This window comes from Opisthocomus hoazin, chromosome 5 (assembly GCF_030867145.1).
Source record: "Opisthocomus hoazin isolate bOpiHoa1 chromosome 5, bOpiHoa1.hap1, whole genome shotgun sequence".
Classification (NCBI taxonomy): Eukaryota; Metazoa; Chordata; class Aves; order Opisthocomiformes; family Opisthocomidae; genus Opisthocomus; species Opisthocomus hoazin.
Genome location: NC_134418.1, coordinates 52,535,809 through 52,557,706, shown reverse-complemented (window position 1 = coordinate 52,557,706; position 21,898 = coordinate 52,535,809). Strand labels below are relative to the sequence as shown.

At 44.1% G+C, this 21,898-nt stretch overlaps 1 protein-coding gene across 17 annotated transcripts in view; it reads right to left on the bottom strand.

The window, feature by feature from the left end:
* ADGRL3 (adhesion G protein-coupled receptor L3) overlaps positions 1–21,898 on the bottom strand; it is a 522,074-nt gene that overhangs the window by 14,937 nt on the left and 485,239 nt on the right. For 11 of the 17 annotated variants that reach the window (XM_075421264.1, XM_075421251.1, XM_075421254.1 and 8 more), the window contains 3 exons: positions 21,566–21,691; positions 18,820–18,916; positions 2,924–3,052 (listed from right to left, as the gene is read on the bottom strand). In XM_075421264.1, the coding sequence (XP_075277379.1) occupies positions 2,924–3,052; positions 18,820–18,916; positions 21,566–21,691 (352 nt within the window). The remainder of the gene's footprint in view (positions 1–2,923; positions 3,053–18,819; positions 18,917–21,565; positions 21,692–21,898) is intronic. The other 6 variants (XM_075421268.1, XM_075421259.1, XM_075421260.1 and 3 more) reach the window with 1 other exon arrangement.

The window sequence follows — 21,898 nt, the reverse complement described above, 5'->3', positions numbered from 1 at the left end:
AGAATGAATGGCTTTACTTACTGTTAGTTATAATAACCCCTGGCAGTTGAAACTGAAATCCATTTCCTTGCTAAAAATGTTTTGCCGTCCATCCTTTGCAACAGTGCTTTGTAAGAGTACGACTTCGCTCATCACAGGGCTGCTGGCATTTTACAAGCTTTGGTAAGTCTGCTCTTTTTTAACTGAACACATGGCAAACTACATGGACTTTGCAAAAAAGATGTAAGAGGAACAGTAGTTTGGATAATGGCATTGCTAAATGAAGCTATTGAGAAGAAAAGGTTAAAACAAGAAGAGCCAGAGATGAAGATGAAGAGCCAGTGACAACTGTCATCTTCCCACTTTGCAACGGTCTGTGGCACACTGGGGTTTAACCAGAGCTTGTTATTGGGATTGCCCCCTTCTCTTAAAATTAGCTCTCATGAAAGCAGTTCACCCGTTTTGAGAAACTCCTGTGTCTCAAGAGACCAAGCCAGCATCCATCCGTCAGCTGTTGACAGCACTGAGCGCTCGGCACATGCTGCGGGGTGCCAGACACCTCACCTACCATCTCCTCCTTCCTCTATGATCTGTGTCCCAGCAAAGAATTGCTTTTGCTACCAGGAAACAGGACTTTGGCCTTTCAGGGTCTGATTCCCCACCTCTTCCTGAGGTTTTTTGTTAGGGGTCCCACCCCTGGTGAGTCTCTACTGCGGACGGCAACTTCGGCTTGAGCAGAGAGCATATTTTAAAACATGTAACTGGGGAGGGGAAAGGAAGGGATGGACCAGATCAGGCCCGAGGTTTCTCATGGCGTCCTGCCCCTGTCAATGGCCAGCAGCAGTAGTAGTAGATGAAGGTGCAAATAAAATCATAGCCTTAGTGATGTGGAATGAGTTAGCTGGATGACGTTAGCTCACAATGCCCTCACCGCACGCCGACCCCCGCCAAGGCACACCCAGAGATGCTGACAGCGTCTGCTTTTACAATGCACTATCATTGCTTTAGCATGCCTGCTGGTGCAGCATCCTTAAATCCCAAAGAAATGTCGAGGCCATTAGGCCTGGATGGTTTTGCTAACCTTCGTTTCTGCTGCGAGACCTCCTAATATTCACAAGTTTGTAGTTGTCCAGGGACAGTAACCAGTCTGAAAAGCAATAGCTATAGTAGCTTTGCCGTCATTAATTAACTTGAATCCTCCTGAAAAGAATGGGTTGGGTTCTGCTCCCTCTGAAGTCAATGGCAAAGCTCCAGGGACTTAAATGAAGCCCGGGCAGGTTTCTCTGTTATCCATCTGGCTGTGTTGCACTGAACAGAACTTGCAAATCAATTACACTATTTTTGTGGAATAAAAATCTGTTAGCTCCGGTAACTGTATCAGAATCTAGTCTTAAAAATAAGAAGAACTCAAGATTATTAAAGTGCATGTAAAACCTTCTTGTCACACTTCTGCCCAAATCACTTGTATTCATTTGAAGCGCCCAGATCTGAACATCAGGATTCTCTTAAGCCAAGCGCTGACCCAGCATTACCTGCTGCCACTTGATTTAAAAGTCCCCCAAACCTCAATGTTCTCATGCAAGAAACTATACTGAACATCAAAGCTCATTTCAACATTTGCGGTACACTGAAGTTCTTAAAATTCAGAGCGTTTCATGTTTAACAGTAGCCCTTTTTTAACAGGTATTCATGGAAGCACATTTATTGCACAAAGTTAGCATAGTTTAGGAAATTGATGAACAGCAAAAAGGTCAAACACACGTGCTTTCCTTGTGCTTTGAATGAAAATACCCCAGTGATATAGTTCGATATCTATTTCCTGCTTGCACTATAACCATCATTATTTTCCCTTCCTTAGAGATCCTTTACTGGAAAGGGATACCTTCACTGGAAGCGGAGAGCTGACAGAGTGCTGACATACTTGTGCTTGAATGCAGTGTCACTCTGTAATGATTCAGCCACCTTGCAAGTAAACCCCAAAAAATGAAAAATAACCCCATGGAAGTGGCAGAGCAGGATGGACAGACAGGAGCTGGCAGAGCTCCCCACTCCCCAGCTCCTCCTCAGGTCCTGCTTAAACACATCTCCCTCTCCCTCACAGAAGCATCAGGACATCAGCTTACAAACATGTGCCCTTGCCACAACCAGAGCAGAGACAAACACGTAGGTGACAAGAGACTGACTTCCACAGTGCAAACCTCCGTTAGGTACAACTGACTCTACCTGTTTATTTTCCATTGCTGAAAGGAAGATATGCAATTGTTTTTGCTTTCTAATAGCACATATAAAATGTATTAATGCAAACGGCAAAACATTTCTTACAATATCTAGGCTCTGCCCTTTGGAGCCGACCTATGCTCCTCGCTTCAGCTGTCATTTGTCTTAGACATCAAGGGCAGTTTTGCTTTATTTCACTTTTTTTTTCTGCACAAGCCGGTGCGCCGCTGACCACATTTCTCTACGCCATTTCAAACAAGAGCAGCTTTGGTGGCAAAGGCCGTTTTAGCTTCACTTACCTTCAAAGGTGTTCCTGTTTCTGCAATGAATGGTTTAACAAGGAAATGTGCTGACAACAAAGAGAGGAATGGATATGTCCAACAAAATACACACACAAGACCAAAACAATTCAAAAGCAAGGAGATTGAAAAAGAATAATAAAAATAATAAAAATCAAACCCACTATGAGTGCTTTGAGTAGAACTGACAAGGGTCTCTCAAAGAGAATTTGATTGCTCATGGAAAAAAAAGCCTCCAGAAAATGGAAAGATGCAGTGAAATGAAAGGAAGGGGAGGGGATCTTTTTTTCGTGCCCTGTTCCAAAAAAACAAAGTGTGTGTGCGTGGAGAGAAAAAAAAAAGGAAGAAAAAAAAGAAAGAAATGGGCCAAAATAAGCCACAGAAAATGGAATTCTCACTAGAAAAATTAGAGAGAAACTCCAGCACACCTTGTGCGTTGTACATGCTGACAGAAGGGTTGTTATAGACCGCCGATTCCCCGAGCAATGTATTATAAGGGTTGTTAGTGCCATGAGGACGAAGCAGAGCATTGGTTATAAGATGATTAGCCATGGCTCCTGGAGCAGCCCGATAGAAAGACAGAGAAAAAAAAAACAAAAAAGGTCAATCAGGCAAATGTGGTATTAAAAAAAAGGGAAAAAGAACATTCAGAATGACAACAGTTGAAATAGTCCTGATTACAAGCAGCCAGCTAATTAGACTCAGAAAACTGTATGCCACTAAAGCAGAACAGATGTTACTGACAATGCACAAATCCAAACCAATGCAAAAGAAAATGTATCAGAAAGCGGATAAGCTACATTTATAGTGGTTCCCCGGTAGCTTGGAGTATAAGCAAGGCTATGCCCACATGCTTGCTACGAAAAAAAGAAGGAAGACAGCAGCCTAGACAATGTGGGGGGAAAAAGTCTCCAGAAGGTACCAAATGAAAAAGAAAAAAAAATAACGACTAACAGAAAACAGCGTATTCAACTCCCACTACGGGCTAGGATTTCTTTTACTGGTCCTTCGCAAGACATCTAAAACCCAAAAAGCAGAATTAAAAAGAAAGGATGGAGAATGTGGCCTTTCCAAAGGCTCTTGGCACTTATCAGAGAGCTTATCAGAGAGTTGTTTCTCATGTCTAAGAGTGTGAGTTTCACTTCAGCTACTGCTCCGGCACCACTGTTGAGCACATCCACAATCATGCAAATCCACCCTTGAAGGCGCGAGCACTGCAGCTAAATCAGGTGTTTATATCAGGAGCGAGACTGGCCATGGAGATGCACGTTTCAAGGCTCTCCATTTGCCCCACAAAGACATCATTTCCCCACTCCTGAACCTCTCTGCTGTTATTTCCAAGCTCTCAGTCAGCAGTTGTCTTCCCACTTTGGATTATCCCTTGGAGTCGCAGCCTTTGGACTTGTACTTTTCGGGATCATCACGGCTTGGCAGGTGGCTGCCAGGACCTACCTTGATTCCTATTGCAGGCATCAACCCATAAACCAAAGCCTTCCCCCCACCTTTTAGCTGACTTACAGGACCCATTACACCCTTGCTCTGAATCTCTTCTGGGATCCAAAGAGACAACCGACTCAAAAACTTGCCCCCAGGGCCATTCCCACTGTCATCAGTAGAGATCTAAAGCAGGAATACTCAAGGACACACCATGGTTTTTACCGCCAGGGCTAAACTGTTAAGACAAAACCTTTCCACCAGGAAAGCGAGTCTTTAGTGAGGCAGCTAGAACTAGCCAGGACAGGGCTGTCAGAGGGTTTGAGTTACCTGATTGTCACCAACATCTGATAGCCCCAACCCAAACAAGCAACCGAAAAGCCAATCCCCAAACCGCGCAACCCTGCCATCGATGCCTTTATCAATGGCTGGAGCATGCAGACACGATTTGCCTCTTTTAGGAGTGGAGGTGGCCCCGTGGCAAGGCGGAGGCAGTCTTTATGAGACATGTGGGGTGCTGGGTACAGTCTCTTCTCTGCAACTCATTACCTGATTTTTCTTTTCTTATCTTTCCTTTCCTTGTTTTTTCTTTTTTTGGATGGAGTGCTGAGGATACATAAGCCCCAAGGTCCTCCAGCTGCTACAAATCCCCTTCGTGGCAAGCTCTCTGAAAGCTCACACCTACTAATTATTTAAAAAAAAGTGAGAACTGGCTAAACCTAAGGCTAGGTAGAGGCCTCCAGAGGTGTCTCCTGGCCTGGCTCCATTTCCCAGGATGCCGTTTCTCCATGTCTGCACAGGTAGAGAAGAGAGCAGACTGCTCTCCCCCTCTCCCTCATCCTCCTCCAGCCCTTCCCAGCCCCAGACATATGGTGTTAGCGGATCACTTTATTGGTCTTTTGAGCACAGGACAAAGTAGAAGGCGGTGCTGTATAGGGGCTGCATGCCAGGGAGGCTCCTTGACACATGCAGCTGGAAAAAAAAGACTTGTTTTCTCTCACCTGATGTTTTTGGCTATGCTGATGGAAAGCAAGATGAGCTGCTGTGTTTGGAAATAAGGAAACAAAGCTGTCTCCTGTAAGAAAACATTATATGAATGCTTAACTAAGCAACCTTGAATGTAACTAATAGGTAAATGAGTCAATTCTGTCTTTCTGGTAATGTATTTTCCATCATTCTCATGTACCTCTGGGATGAGGGACTGTAGGAACCTCTTCTCTTCTTGCACTAGTATTATACCAGCGTGAGTACTAAGTCCATTTAAATTGTTTCTGCTTTCATCCCACTTTTAATCAAGCCAGTCCATAAAAGATTCAAAAAGGGACTCACTTTTGTGCAGGTAATGGGAATGTCCAGAGTTAATGCTAGCCATAAATTCAGAAGTGATGTAGTCCTCCCATTTGAGATTTGACACAATCTCCAACTCAGTCCCTATGAGATTTGATATGGAGAAGACTATACCTGCCACGCGGTTTCGAATGCTTTAGCTTGAAGCGTCTATTAAATGGTAACTGGCAAAAAGAGCATCTCACTTGACATATCACCAGTCTGATCTTGTCTAATCATCCCTACCAGGTGGGACCAAGCTGATCCCATCACGGCTGGGCAGGTTGAGCTGTTTCACACTGGGGATGCTCTCGCTGTGTGACAAGAGAGGAGAAGGGACCAACCTGTGTCAGCACTTAACACTTTGCTCACCTGTGTTCACCGGGGTGGTGGGCCACCCATTCTTGTATGCAGTTACTAAGCAAAAACACTGCATCTTCTGCCTTCCTCTCCCTTGACTGCTGAGGGCGTTGAGATTTTTTAATTTACTGATCAAAATGCCACTTTTGATACTAGTGCTGAGTAATTCTCCTGATGCAAATCCAAAACAAACCCTCTGCTAACATGTTCAGCTACCTTTCAATACTTTCAGAAACCCAACTGGGCCCTAAGTGCTCTGCAGCAGGTTCCCGTCATGGTGGGCTGGCCATGGCAAACTTCACACTCTCTGAAGGTCACAGTAAATGTGACTTTTGGCATCTTAAAAACAAAATGATCTGTACCTTGTATTTATTAATTTGGGCTCTTGTTACTCCCTAACTGCTTTAGAGCTGCAACACTCCCAACTTCAAAGGATGCTGAGAGAGGACTGCATTCAGGCTCCAAAGAGCCTACAGTTAAAGCTTTAGATAAAACAACAATACACCAAACAAATCCCCATTAGTGGGTTTTTCCTTCCCAGGAGAGAGAAAGAAAAAGGTAACACTAGCCATACAACTAAGTATCATCCTGCCTTTTTCCTAATGCTTTATCATTGCTCTAGCAACGGGGCTATCAGGAAGAGCGGATTAGGTCTGCAGACCAATGCACAGGCCGGAGGAGCAGGTAGACAACCAAACTATGACCCCATTTGCATGAAAATGGCCTTGGTAATGAACAGCCAACAAAGATTCAGTAAAGCAAGCACGGGATCAAAGCAGCATGCTCTCCCAAAATACCACCATAGAAAGCAAAGAGGCTTATTCTGCAGCCCCGTGTGCAGGTGCGCAGCAAAGGCCGGGCACTGGGGCTGCGATTGCAAAGGTCAATGCGTGTCCAGGGACCCGAAAAGCAGAAAGAGCAGGGCTGCGGGTGCCCGTCAACCACCCTGAATCTCCTCCCTGGCACAGCGCTCTCGGGGCATGACCCTCAGCAGCTGTCTGGCTCGGTGCTGGCAACATGCTTAATATCCTCAGCCAGCAGCGGTTGTTCATCACTTAATTTTTATTTATTCCCTTACAGCTGGATCCTCTGCTCTCAGCATCTGCGGTGTGACATGGATTTCTCCCAACAAATCTCACTCCCCTGTGTCATCCTTGCTTCCCCACATTTCAGCAGTAACATTCCCTACACATATCCCTCCTTTGCCATCTCCTGAAGCACCTGAGCCCAGCACATGGCCACCACTCTTTATTTGCTTTAGTTAGGGTGACTGCCTTCAACTCAGCTGCACTGAAACACCTTTGATTCTGCTAGTCCAAGATACCCTACTGAAAGAAATGCACTCTGTTTCCAGATCCCTATCATGCTGTGTACATGTGGGAGCATGAATTTGGGGTTAGAAAAAAGATGGGGCTTCAAACCCGCAGGTTCACCTGAGCATCTCCTTGTTCAGTGGATTTCCTCAAGTGAAGGATTTACAGACTGTGGTCAAGAGGAGAAAGAACAATGCTTTTACAGAAGGCAAGTATTAGCTTGTGTAACATGCAGATGCTACTGTCCCTCTCACAGCATCAGGTATCCTCGTGATTCAAGTTCTGAAGATCCAGCCTTTCTTACTGGGTTTAAAAGGCTATGAGAAGGCATAGCCTGTGCTCAGGTTGTAGGGGTAGATCTCTAGGGTTGCACTTTTGACTTGCATACTGAGAAAATCTGATTGGGAAACCAACCAGGACAAAGAAAACAAAACCCCACAATTCTTACCATCACTGTAACCACACACAGAGCATTCAGATAGCTACAGTCAGCTGCTTTATGTGCCTATGAAAGTAGGTATTACTTTAATGACAGTATGCAACCAAATGGTACCTTTTTCTTCCCTAAGATGATGCAGGACAACACCGAACATAGAAATTATCTTTTGGAAGAGTTTGGTGTTATGACTGTAAGGGAAAACTGCACTTTGTTAAACACAAGTATGATTTATCCACTCACTGAAAGCAAAGGACGAAAACGATGATGACAGGCACATATTGCCAGACTTTAGACTGTATCATTCAGGAACAAAATTTAAATAATTTCTTGTGGGCAGCTGGCTGACAAAGCCACACAAAGGCATTTAGGATAACTTGAATCACCTGCATGGTCTACCCAGCAGGAAGGCAAATGGATTCAACCGCTCCTCCAGACTTCCTGAAAAATCATGTCATTCAGCACGGCTCTACCAGGCTGACATGGCTTGAGCAGCACTGCTTTAGTTGGGATCATCTGTCCACATAGGTTACAATGCTCTTGTGGATCTTCTTTGGCTTTGGGTCTTCTCAATTGCATGCCAAAATCAGCTCTAGCCTTGCTACGTCCATTTTAACAGGGTGGAAACTCACCGGGGATGGGGAGATTTCCCCCACCACCAAACATGCCAGAAGTGCAGTTTTGCTGAGAAAGGAGATGAAACCAGTTAACAGATTTCATTGGGCAAACTAGTGAATCAGCTGAATGCTTCAAAAATGTCCATACAAAAATGAGTACTTTCGAAATTAAATGTTTTCACTTTTTGTTCCAAGAGTGACTTGTATGACAGCTGATTTTAACTTCTTTATGTGATGTCATCTTTTCATTACAGTAGAAAAAAAAAAAAAATAGCTTAGAAAAAGCACATTTGAGTCGTAACAAAATGTTTCATTGCCTCTGACCCAGCAGTCCCAAAATCTAGTTTTTCCTCGGCTTTTTTTTGTTTTGTTTTCAGAAGAAAGAAATAATAAAAAAAGCAGACACTGCTGTGCTTTAGGTCAACTTTAATCTTTATGCCTTCTCCCCATTTTGCCAACCATGCAGCTCCCTCCCTGCAGGGCTAGGGCACCGTGCTGCACTCCTGCCTGCTCCACCTCCTGAAGCACCGAAGTTCTCTTGCTGTTCACAGCCACCATAAATCAAGTCCCTCAACTTCTTGCACTTCATATACTTGACTTCAGACCACCCTGCAGACACAAGTGACAGCCAGAGAGAACACAGACCATTCCCTGAAGGTACTGCAGTGCCTGAGCTATCAAGGACCACAGTTTAGCCCAGACACTGACAACGTAGTTAGAGATGAACCCTCTCCTAAGTGTCCATTAAAAACAACCCACGATATATGCTGCCTTACCCTAATGGTAATAAATAACTCATCTCGAATGTTACTGAAATAGCCTCTCTGCACTGATATCAGTTTGTAAATTCTGGCTGGTTCTGTATACCACTTAATATTAACTTACTTATTCCACTTTACTGCTGGGGAAAGAAATACATTCAAAGTAGGTGTGTAGGAGTCAAAGCTGTAGCCTTCTTTGTGACTTTCCTTACCAGCATTCAGTAGTGTCCTTTTCTGTGTTACAGGCAGAGTTTTCAAGTATTTAAAGAATCCTGGCCTTCCATGTGTTCACTTGCAATTTATTCCAATTTTGAATGCAATTATGAAAAGTGAAATCACACATATTCGCTGGAGGACAACAGGTATTTTCAGCATTTTTCCTGGTTCCCTCCAACAAATCCTCTGACGTTTAGATTTATTGAGCTGTGTTCTTATAATAGCCAACAGGATTCAGTTAATAAACTTCAATAAACCTCCCTATTAAATTTCTCTCAAATAGGTTTGTTGTCACTTGCAGCATCTAATCTATTCATTGAGAAGCTATTAATACTGACTGCAGCGAAATGGAGTTTCAGCAAATGAGGTTGTTAAGCTCTGGGCCATCTTCTGCCAAATGAAACAGCGCGTGCTTTTATGCAGAGACAGGGGAGGGAAAGTATTTCTTTGCCTCTTTTTTCCTCCCTTTCTTCTGCAATGATTTCAGATGAAAAACCTCTGCTGGATTATAATCTGCAGGCCATGTTCGAAACACACAGTTAGTCTACATCAATTTATAAATATCTGCCCACTTGCTGATTCCTTCTCAGCTGCCTGGAGCAGAAACATTGTCCCAGGATGGGATATTTCTTTTTACCACTGCTATCCCTTCCAAGTGTTTGTACCTCACTGTACCTGGACTATACAAACATCCATTATCCCTAACTGTTCCTGCTTATGCTTATTTCTCACTAGACCTGAGCTCTTACCCAACACGTGCAGAGAGCCCTGCCTACGGTGGCAATCGAACCATACTTACAGGTATCTAGATAAGCAGCTGTGCTTTCTTCCTTCCTCCTTCACAGTCATCATATTAAGACTGCTCTGCAGCAATACTCTGCTGGATTTAATACTCCCCAAAGCCTGCTCTGATTTCAGAAATTGCTTTGCCCTTACTTTTCCTCTTTAAATCTGATCCACCTAATGACTGAACTTCCAATTATATGGCTGTCAATCCTAAAATCAAAGCCAGTTCATAATATCTCCCAAAGGAAGAATGTCACGTCACTCACTGAAATCACTGCAACAAATCTCAGCTAACTCAGTCCCAGGCAGCAGAGAAGCAAAATAAACCAGAAGACAATCGACAGTGGGATTCATTTTGCACGTAAGCAGAAATAGGAGTCAAATTCCCTAAGTTTTGATCCTCAATGCAGAAAATCGTAATTTTCCTGGCATAAAATGTATGGGTGATTGAAAAAAAAAGAGTAAAAAAGAAAAAGACAGCAGAGGCAATTTGCTAGAAAATACTCCTCTGCTGTCATCTACCTGGAATTTCTCTCTACTTCATATGTGATTATCAGGATGGGTCGTTCTGAGGCCAGATGCTGACATTTAGCCAAATCAACAGTCGCTTAACCACATTGCAGAGATTTATGGCTTGCAAACAGCAATCCCCCCTGGCTGATTTGGTGCAACTGCATGCGGACTGCTCCCTCCAAATACACCCTCCATCCAGACGATGGACCCCACGCAGGGGTAGCTATGGGGTCAGGGGAGGATGTGTGTAGTCTGTTAGGGTTACAAGAGGGAACAGAAGAAGCAGAAGGGCATGGGGGATGAAACTAAAGAGAGACCTTCATCAAGAAAATGCCAGTGAGATGGGATGTAAAGGAACAGCCTTCTGTTTACTCCACTGAGTAAAACGGAACTTTCGAAGTCCTGATATAAATCGACCCGCTATTTCTTCTGCAGGCTCTCCATGGTGTTGTGAGCACTGCTACAAGCATCCATGGTGCTGGGACAGCAAACGCTCTTGAACACCAGTCTCCCTGGTGAAAAACAGAAGCTGCAGCGCTCTAGAAACTGTGGCTGGAGGAGACGCTAGAAAACAGCCTGCACTCTGGATTAGTAGAGAGATGCTGCCAGGGACTCTCACCTTGCTTCTCGCCCCTTGATTTCCACCAAACAGCCAGGGGACACTTACGTACCTCTGAAAACCATTCCCCCTTCTCAAGCGGCAGCCTGGACCAAAAAGGAATAGAAACTGAACTTCTAATCATACTCCAGAGGTGGGAGGAGAGTGGCATTGCTGTTGCATTTTGTGCCTACACCAGAGGCCTCCAGGCTCCAGAACTGATGAATACCTTGAAACAAAGAATAAATTTCCCAGGACCGAGAGCTTTGCTAGCCAGTGGGAAGGGAGATGCTCGAGGGCAAGGATGGCTGTGTCCCTCAGGCTGATGCAGCACCTTGCCCCGGCTGACTCAGCAACGGTGATCAAGGGCAGTGTTAAGCACTGACACCTCCCAGCACTCTGCAAAAAGTATAGGTTCTGGGGAAAAGTGTCATGTCTTAGATTTAAAGTAACCATGATGAAGAAATGAGATTTGCATATCGGCAGATGATGGTCTCTGAATGGTCACAGAAGCTGCCTCCAGAAAACCCTGAGCATCACTGAAAACAGAGCATCGAAAGCATCTCTAGGGGGAGCTCAGATTTTAACATGCACCTCTTGCACTACACCACATCCCCAGTCGCACAGGGATGATACTCACAAGAGCAAAGTCTCTGCAGAAGACAGATATTTTTCTTTGTCCAATTATTTTTGAACTGTTTAGTGCTCAGGAAAAAAAAAAGAAATGCAAAGTATTTTTATACCCAGGAATACTTAGCTGAGCTCCCTCTAGGCATCTGCAGCTACATTCATGAACAAGGAAAGCAACCCCAGGCACCTTGGACATCCTGGGAGTCTGCTGTGCTGAACCTGCCTACCCCAGTACCACAACAGGAACAAGAAAAAAAGAACAAAAAGTGATCTGGCAAACTTGAAAACATGTTGAAAAATTGCAGTGGTCATCACTAACTCCGCCTGCCAACTCATGTGTTCGTACAGCCACAACCTGCTAATTTAAAATGAAAAAATCCCCACACCATAAAACTGTCTCTTTGAAAGACGTGACATCAAAACTGAATGACTTCACAGGAGAAACTGGGACACTGTTTGCTGCCAATTGTAAAAAGAACACAAATGGAAACAAAACAGAGAAAGTATTTATTCCCTAATATCTTTAAGCCAGAAGAAGAGCCATAGGTGTTACTCAGAGCAGCTAAGAAGCATTTAGACAGACTGTGATAGACCACTTGATGACACCCTCTGAATATTCTATCAAGATCAGTAGAAGTGTTGTCACCGCTCCCAGAGCTTGGCTGCTTGCTATTTGTTTTATATGCAACATAGATTCTGCAGAAATCTGACTGTCACACTGGTCACATCAATCTGTCAAGGAGCAAATGAGCGTCTTGAGAAAGACTGACGCACAACAACAGTAGCGCTTCCATGGTCCAAATTTCCACCCGCTCTCCAATTTATTTAGGCACCGGCAGCAAAGGGTCAGCGTGGCAAATCGGCTATAACGAGCAGCAATCGCTCTTTGAAGTGTACCAGGGATGGAGTCTGAGATCCCCAGGGGAATCTTCACTTGATTTTCCTTTTTCCATTTTGATCTTTTCTTTTTTTCTCCTCTTCTGCCTGTCTCTCCTTTTAATCACACTGTTTTCACTGCTGTATTGACAAGCTATGTCCAAACCACGACACCCACTGCCCCTGCAGACAGCTAAACTGAAGCATCTTCATCTCGCAACACTGAGACACATCCAGCAGCCTCCATCTCTGAGCAGGAAAGGAAGATCTGGGGAGAGCGACCCAAAGCTGACTCACTGCAGTGCCCCAGCTCTAACCTGCAACTCCTGTCTTCTGGAGTGACAGTCTTCTACCAAAGGAAGAATTTCACCTTCTGCTGTGTTTTCTAAATAACTGTTTCCTAAAAATGCAGGATAATACGGCCACCTGAAGATAATTTATAACTTCACCCACCCTCCCTGCAACACACACAGTCGTCCCTGCTGAGTTAACAGTGCAGATACAATTTCAGCCTGGAAATCACAACTTAATTATATTTTTGGGTGGGTGGGAGGAATTTGATGGGAGATTTCATTTAGGGAACAATCAGGTCTCGGTTGGGTTAGAAATCAGGATATTAATGTTCTTCATTTTAATTTTCCTCTCTGACTCAGATTCCCACTGTTTGAATTTGAGCTCAAATTGTTCTGTTCATTATGAAGAAATCCACATGAATTTGACATTAAACCGATTATCTCTGAAAACAGTAGCAATAATTTCCCTTTTTCCTGTGTACGTTTCAGATTAAGTCTTTGTGGTTGATATAAAAACGCAGGGGAGAAATAATGAAGCAAAGGAAAATCAAGTATTTATTCTGGAGTGCTACTTAGAAGCTGAGACATGCAACGACACTTATGCATTTGGGAAGAAAAAACAAGGGGCAGGGACAAACAATACCCTCATTTCCATTTCCCATTTCAGCCCATTTGCATGGGAACAAACACGGAGTAAATATGGCTTTCCTAGCCAGGAATAATATCTGGTGTGCCAGTACTGGGGATCTTAGGGCTTTGGGATGACTGTTTGATGGGGTTTGCTGGAAAGGGCGCGCTCCCTCACAAACAGACCCTTAGGGCCACAAGGGCCCTTAGGGCCACATGAATTCATATTTCAGACTCACCATCCTGCAGTAAGAGCTGCCAGAGATCCTGGGCTCCAATCCTGCACCAGTTGTCAGGGTCCTGATGACCCCGATAGGCTTTAGTGGCCCTGATGAGACCCACCAGGAACCAACAGCCCCTGCTCAGCCCTGGGCACCCAGTCCTTGCCTTGCGTCTGTCTCCTGGCTGGGTCCTGGACCTGGGTTGTAGCCTGGTTTCCAGCCCTGTCTCTGCCAATGTCTCCTGCTGCTCTGGACTAGGCCTTGAACCTGCTTCATACCCTCACCTTGTCCTGGGCTGTGGATGGACCCTGCTACCAGCACCCAGCTCTGCCTGCTGACTTCAGCCCCTGCTGGACCATGCCCCCCATCAGCGAGGGCATGGCTTGTGCTTGACTCCCCCTCAGCTCCCAGCTCTTCTCCTTCATGAAACAGCTCTGCTCTTACAGCTCCCTCATGTTTCTTGTCCTTCAGACAAGTGTAGGAGCAATGTAGACCACGAAGAAAACCCTCCACATGACCTCCGCGGATGAGGGTGGTGGGGAGGGTGTGCAGTGCTTTGGGGGTTAGGTGACATAAAGCATATATGCATATAGCCTGAAGACAAGAGGTGCACATACTCCTGTTTGTATAGCAAGACTGTTATTGGAATAAACTATTAAACTTGCTGTCTAGTTTGTAAGCCAAGACTCAGAGCATTACATTACAGCACTTGACCCAATGCAACAGACTTCTGGAGTAGTTTCTATTTTCAAAGAAACCTGGTGGCTTTACCCCTAGCCCATTTATTTCCGCAAAGAGGGAAAAACCATTAAGATACAGTCAGTTTTTGCCGTGAATGAAGATACAGTTCCCTTTATCTGCTAACTTGAATGGATACACATAGGTCCATCAGTGCATTTTCCTACAACAAAGCACTGCCTTATACCAGTGACAAACTCTCCTTCATCTCTGCTGCTCTCAAGCCTCACCAAAACAAGAAACACTCCATTCTTTAACAGATAACTTCCATTTTTCCGCTGGAAAAAAAAAAAATCGTCCCCTCCAACTGGAAAACCTGGAGGGTAACAAAGTACCGTATAGTTCATGATGATTTTTTTTCTCTCCCAGTTGTCTCATATCCAAAGAGAGACAGTAATTACTGTATTACCTCTCACCTAAGACATGGATAAAAATAGGCTGGAGTCACATTGCTGTTTCGTGCTACGACTGCTTGTTTGCAAGGCTGTCTGAGCTATCCCAGTGCTTTTTGACCATAACTCTCTGAAGATGCAAACAGACCTGTCGCTCATGCTCCTGAGGTGGCCACTTGGATGTACCCAAAGCTCGGGCCCATGCTGGACCATCAGAGCCCAGCACCGCTCATGCTTGCAGCAGTGCCCTGCAACCCACTCCTCTTGCCATCAGCACCCTGCTGAAAGACATCCCCATTTGCCTTGCTGGCTCCATCCGCAGGCACAGCACAGGTCCATGATTAGATTGCCAAAGCACAAGTACAGCAGAACTGGAATAATAGTAATGCCGTGAACTGCTTTTAATCTCTAGCTCTTTTTAAAAAATGTCCTTAGCCCAAGTACTAAAAAAATGTGCTGTTACAGCCAAAGAGTCATCTGCTCCACTTTCTCCTCATGAACCTAACACAAAGGAAAACTCCGTTGCTTTCCCTTCATACCTTCTACTTTTCAGCCTTCAAAGTAATAAGTTTTAGCGAACAGTCCATCCTACATGCGTCCCTTTTGGTCCAGTTTTTCAGTATTGCATGCAAGTTCATGTATCAAGACCACTTAGACCAAACACCCTACAGGCAAAGGGAGACTCCTTTTTTCTACTCACGAGATAATTAGCTTGGTTCAGTTTTTACACCCCTGCAAGTTTTCAGCACCAGGAAAAGAAATGTAGAGCACAGGGTGTATGTGAAATAGCTGGCAGAAATATCCAGCCAGACCCATGGTGGGAAAAATTGGGCAAGATTGCAGAGTGGAGTGCAAGGAGCAGAAATTCCCCTGGATCCTGAAACAAAGTCCATGACCTTGGGGTGGACTGGCATGCTCTTCATTTGAAAGTAAAAGAGGAAATCAATGGCTGGTTTCTGTTCCCTTCCTCCTGAGTTCAATAGTATAACAACCCCAAATCCACACCATTACTAAGCCGTAATGAGTAGCAACGGGAAACAAAGCCTGAAACATTTTGCACTAACTTGTAATTAGACACTACCTTCAGAAAACAGCTGAAATGGTTGTGCACATCAAGAGCGAGTATAGTTTTCATTACAGAACACATTACATCAGGCAAGTTTGGGGTTATGCCTGAAATTCCTGGTATGCTGAATGAGAATAAGAAAAATGACGTTATGGGCAATTATTCTGGGGGCAGGGGTAGTGGATAAAAGAGGATCTGGAGCTGAAAAAGCCACAAGCAGTGTGCTATCTGCTAAATCAGAAAAAGACATGCACTAACGCAGACACCATATTCCAGACTGATGTCCAGAAGCTTCATGGAAGAAGAAGAGAGGATGGGATGGTATAGAGAGATGCTGGTCATTATACAGGAATATGGATAGCTAGAGCAGTCTTGCCTGGGACGTTATCAAGAGGCAGGGTACTGTGAGCACTGTGAATGTGATCAGGGAAAAAAAGGCTTAAATGAGAAAGTACCTCAGTTAGAGGACGCCTCACTGCTTTCTGTTTCCATGACAGAAACACGAAAACTCAGCACTGGCCCAGGACACGGAGAGGTGGAGTCGGGCCAAGACCTGGAGGATGGGGCAATTTTGGGGAGAAAAGATCATTTTCTCCCTGTTTCAGAAAGGGGGCTGCTGCCTGAAGGCTCTGGGAAAAATAACAGTGCACAAGGTATGTTTAGTTTGGGATAATACAAATACTTTCATGCAAAAGGTGTCTAGGCTCGGAGGGCTGGAGAGAGACTTCTGAACAGGTACATAAGCCTGTTGCATCAACCTCAGGCAGGGAAAGCTACTAACCATACAATTCAAGACTTGCACTTGACTCCTCTGAGCTTTTATTGCACACTTGTAAATAAAACATTAATGCAACAGCTCCTTTAAAGCTTGATATATATTAAAATATTAAGAAGAAGACAAGAACTGTGAAAACCGCACTGCCTCACCGGTCTGTTCAGGCTGCAGCTCTCTCTGGAGAGACTAAAGAAACAACTTATGCTCTATGCAAAGCCCTAAGACCATGAACATTTCTTTTCAGCTGGAATAAACAGCATAAAGTGTGAAATATCTGGGGCCCCTTGTGGTTGGGATTACTGTTGATGTCAGGCGTATTTTCCTAGCAGAACTGACCACCTACTGCTTTGGAGATGCCAACTCCCAAAGAAATGTTTTAACTTCCATTTTGCAGATACTTCTGTCTACTAGAAAAGAAAAAAACGCAACAAATATTATGCCTGCCTGCATGAAAAAGAGGGAGAATGGCCCTGTATAATAGCAAAACTTATTCCAGTCACTTAAATGTCCCACCTAAAAGGCTTCCCTTCCAAGACAGTTACCAGGCTGCTTCTGTAGTCAGTGGAGAGATTAAGGCCCTTTGGGTAAGTCATCTCATCCAGTGTTACACACGGAAAATAGCTGGATGAAATTCGCTTTGAAGATACCTCCCCCGGCAGTTCATTTCCCAACTGACCTTTAAATAACAGGCACATCTAGTGACAGGCTCTAGCCACGCTGGGATGAAGATTGCCCACTTGAAACCGCTTCACAGCTTTCCCAATTTATGGTCGCACTCCCTTCTTTGCATGGAGGGAAAAAAGCCTAGAAGATCCTGTTTGCTAAAGCATTTCCCTTTGTAACATCAGCTGCATCGGAGAGCAAGTCAACTTCTGCGCTAACTAAAGGAGTGAACATTTCATGCACAACATATTTTGGTTTGCTGCTGAGACGGAGCAATGGATGTGCAAGGGAAACAGCAGTTCTTGCTGTAACCTTTGTGTGACAACTGATCCCCCCCTAAATGAGCCCTGGAGAAGCCTGGCTGTAGCTCTTCAGTTTCTGATGCAAAGACAGAGAGAGACGCAAGAGCAACGCACGTGGATAAATCAGGCATTTGCAGTAATGGCATATTATAGCTGTCTTTATCAACGAATCTTCAGTGGAAAGTGAAAATACCCCAGCACAAAAACCACCAGAAGGAGAAGAGTACATCTCCATGTTAACTACGCTGCCTTTCCCTTTGCATTGATTTGGGTGATATATATAATTTTCAGAGAACTGAATCGTATAGCCCTGGTCCCCCAGCACTCAGTCAATATTACTAACAGCACAGTCAAAATCCTTCAAAGCCTATCCTCAGGCAAAACTCACCCCAAAATCCGAGGGAATTCTGGGTCAATAAAGACTGAATAAGAACCAAAGTCCCAACATAATTCTCAGTTGAGCTTTGCAGTGCAACCATCAGGACTGGAAATACTATTGATTTTCACCATCATGAGAGAACAACTGGGCCCAGTAATCCCTATTCTACAAACTCTTAATTCCAGTATCAACTGAGAAGATACACAAACCAGAATTTGGCACCTGGTTGCTCAAGGCTAAGCCATGAAGTAATTTTACTGGAGGAGAAAGAAACCAAAATCTGAGCCTCCTTTTCTGGTATTCCCTTACTGTCATTTTGCTGTAACTCCTTGAAAAAGACTTATCCAAAAAGCTGTTCAGATTTCCTCCTGTGCCAGGCACCACACTTTGTTTGGCATCTACATTTCTGATAGCCTTTCCTTCGCAGATGTCTATAGAGTTCACATAAATCAGTTCTTCAAACGAGGTATATTAACATCAACGCAGACAATTTTGTTCCAAGCACAATTTTTTCTTACGTCTATGCTCTGCTGTTCATTTTTGCTTCTGTAAAGATGACAGTATTGCTACATACCCAGGACAATCACAACTCCTGTGATGCTTAACACAGGCTGTACACTGCCGTAATGGCCCATTTTCACCATCAGCAATGAGGCCTGACACCTCAGCAGCTTCTGGCACTAGCATTTTGCTGATGGTAAGGGGAGATTTTCAACTTCATTTCATTTATTTTTTTTGCTTTTTTTGCTTTACCTAACTCCTTTCCAGCAATGACAATTCTTGAAAAGATGTGCATAAAAATAGAGAAAGAAAAGGAAAAAAAGGCAACAGCTACCACAAACCCTCCTCCCAGTTATCACTGTAACATTTCTTATGTGGGAGAACAGGGTCCAGTGCTGTTTGAGGCGAGGAGGAGGGGGGGGAGGGAGAAAGGGGCAACACATTTCAGACTCCTTAAAGCCATCACAAGAGTTAGAGATATGAAAAATAGTTCATAATTACCTCTGTTGAGTGAAGCTGAACTGTTTATATCTCCAGTAATAAAGGAAGACTCGGACTGCTTTCGAACTGTGTCATTCCACATCCTACGAATCCGGCTCTGAAGAGGGATTGAACCACAGCAGGTAATGAATTTTTAGCAGCTGCAGACAGGTTTCTTTCTGCCTCACTAAAGATGGCTATTGGCATGTCTAGCTCAGGATGAGACTTGTTTCGAGCCAGCTGCAAGCAAGTGGTTGCTGTTTTGCTATAACCGGCCTCGTGCATGCCAGACCCTGCCTGCCTAACTTCATAACACAAATGCCTATCTCAAAGAAGAAGTATATAATCGAATTGCTTATGTCTTAATTAAAAAAGGCAACAGAAATTGTATACAAGAGAAACCGAGCCCCGTGTGAGCTACAGATTTACCAGTATAGCACCAAATAACGGAAAAATAACTTACACACAGAAGCACGCATGCTTCCCGTACTATCTCTGATAGCTTGCATCTTCTTTTCTGTGAAGTGTAACAGAAGACTTAATCTGTATCTTGGTGTCCCTGAATGAACAGAAGTTTTCTGTAGCTGCTACTCATCTTGAGGAATATCGGGGGAAAACAAAATCCCCAACAAATGTATGACTTCTGTTCCCCTTCTGAAAAATCTGTGATGATTTTACCTTCTGTAGTATAGCTTCTGCTGCTGGGGAAACGGTGTCCTGAATATGTTCGCTTTCTGTTTTGTTTCTCAAATATGCTGTGGAATATCTACCTCTGTGACTTTTATGCCACTTTATTGCTCCTTCCCAACTAGACCTTGCAAAAGATCGAAAAATCAGCCAATATGCATCTTGCAAGTGGTTCAACCACAATCCCTGAGTGAAGATGATGGGGGACCCACGTGTTCAGGGGAAACTCTCTCTCACCTTACCTCTCAGAGTATGATGGACATGTCCCATCACTGCATGAAAGTGGTGCTAGGCAGCTTGGGGGATCGGGAAGGCTGGTTCCTGCTGTGACAGATCATGTTTTTCCTAATCGCTAAAAATCCAGTGCTTACCGTAGCAGCATCTTAGTTAGCCATGTGAGATCTTTGAGGGCTTACTCATGTGGTCACACCTGAAAAGTCCCTCCTAGTTTACTCATTAACTATGTAGTAACAGCATCTCTAACCATGCATTAGCCCTCTATAAATGGAAGCACAATGTGACACAAGGCCCATGCACTTTTACAGCATTATTTTTCACCTGGACATTTAATCTATTGTATTTCTCTGACACAATTCATTGTCGATTAATTATTCTGTTTCCTAAGTGTTTTTCAGAGAAAAAAAGGGGCTCAGGAGTTCTCTTCCTCATGGACTTCTCTATTCAAAATTTAGGAGTCAGATGCTTTCAACAGCTCAGACTGATCTCCATCCACCTCCATCACCTGCATGAGGTTTCCTCCTCCTGCGATAGGCCTCAGGCACTTCCATCCTTCCAAGGACAAGCTTCTGCAGGCAAAGTAATCTTCCTTGGTACCTCAGACCTTGCCTGCCATGAGGGGACTGCTGCCAGAAGACTCAGTTCAGCCTCAGAAAAGCTTGTTTTCTTGTGCTGACACTGCCAAGAGGGAGGGCCCATTAAAGTCAACTCTTCTCAGAGAGGAGGGCACCTACCCAGTAGCTAAGTTACGTAAAACCAAAGGCTTTCAAATCAGTCACCTAAATGTCACTGGATATAGTGATTTTTGGACATTATTGATTACTGTGGGATTTGATGGCCTAATGGAGAGAGGCTCCATATTCTATTGCTATTATTTGCCCTGTATAAAATCCAGACCTACATAAATGCCAAAGTGCAGCTTTTGGATGACATCTTAGAAACCGTTGAAAATAAATAATAATTTTCTCCAAGACATAAATCACAAATTAGGTTTTCCTGGGAGTTTATAAACTGTCACTCGCTGCATGTCTTTCATAATTTAATAGTGGAACTGTCATGTATAATTATTTCCATTAGTAATACTGAATGAATTTGTGTTTGGTTTCTATTGATTAAGAAGTAAGCTTCTTCATTTTATATGAACTGTTGGTCCATAAATCTGCATCTATACTTACAAGTTAGCTTCAAAATTGCTAAGTGCACAAACTACACAAAACCTGAATTTTCAGATGAGCAAAGCATAACAAACGCAGTAACTTAATAAGATAATCTGACCCCAATGGATCCTCCTCAGGTCTATAAACTAAGGCAAACTGAGTGAGGCAAGGAATTGATCAAACCACCAAATGCCAGAAAGCAAGCACTTTCACTGTGAAGGCTATTGCAAGACACTTGTAGTCTTTTTTTAGCAAGAAAAATACTTGGTTGTTATAGCATCTTTCCTGGCAATAGCAGTGACAACAACCTTCAGCTTGTGATTAAAGGACGTACTGGGATGTAGCATAGCTGACAAAATGCTCCCAGCTCCTGATTCCCATGGAGAGCATGCAGGACAGCTCAAGTGATGACCACCCACCTGCCTCTGGAAGGTAAATTTGGACTTTATATTCTCATCACAATTATTTAGAAGGTTCTTGGAGAGGCACTAATTGCTATCACATCCCAAGGGAAACCACTGTGTTGAATTCAGGTCTGGGAGGGAGGGAAATCGCTGTGGGTCCACTGGGGAGAGCCCCAAGGCAGCTCCTTCGGTCCCGAGAGGAGCTTCCCTCCCAGCATAGCTGCAAAGGCTATTGACGTGGTGGCGCAAAGCACTGGGGTGTGGGCAAGAAACGCAGGTTACCTGTGAGCCTGTGGAATATCTTCCAGGTGTCCGTGACCCCGAGGTTTTTCCTGAGCCAATAGAGCTCTCTGTACTTTTCCCACTACAGCAATGTGTGCGCAGGCATTTTCCATACTCTTTACGTACCTAGACAAGGAAAGAGCAAAGGCAGTTAGCAGGCAGCTCCTCCTCCAACCCACCACCTTCTGATTTTCAGCACGGCCCCTGGTTTTTCCTCAGTGGTTCATTAAAATGATAGCTGTTGCAGTACACGGGGAAGAAGCCTCTTACACCTTGCAGCTGAATGGTCTTGATACGCGAACTTAGTGTTTGCAATGGCACAAGGGACTGCTT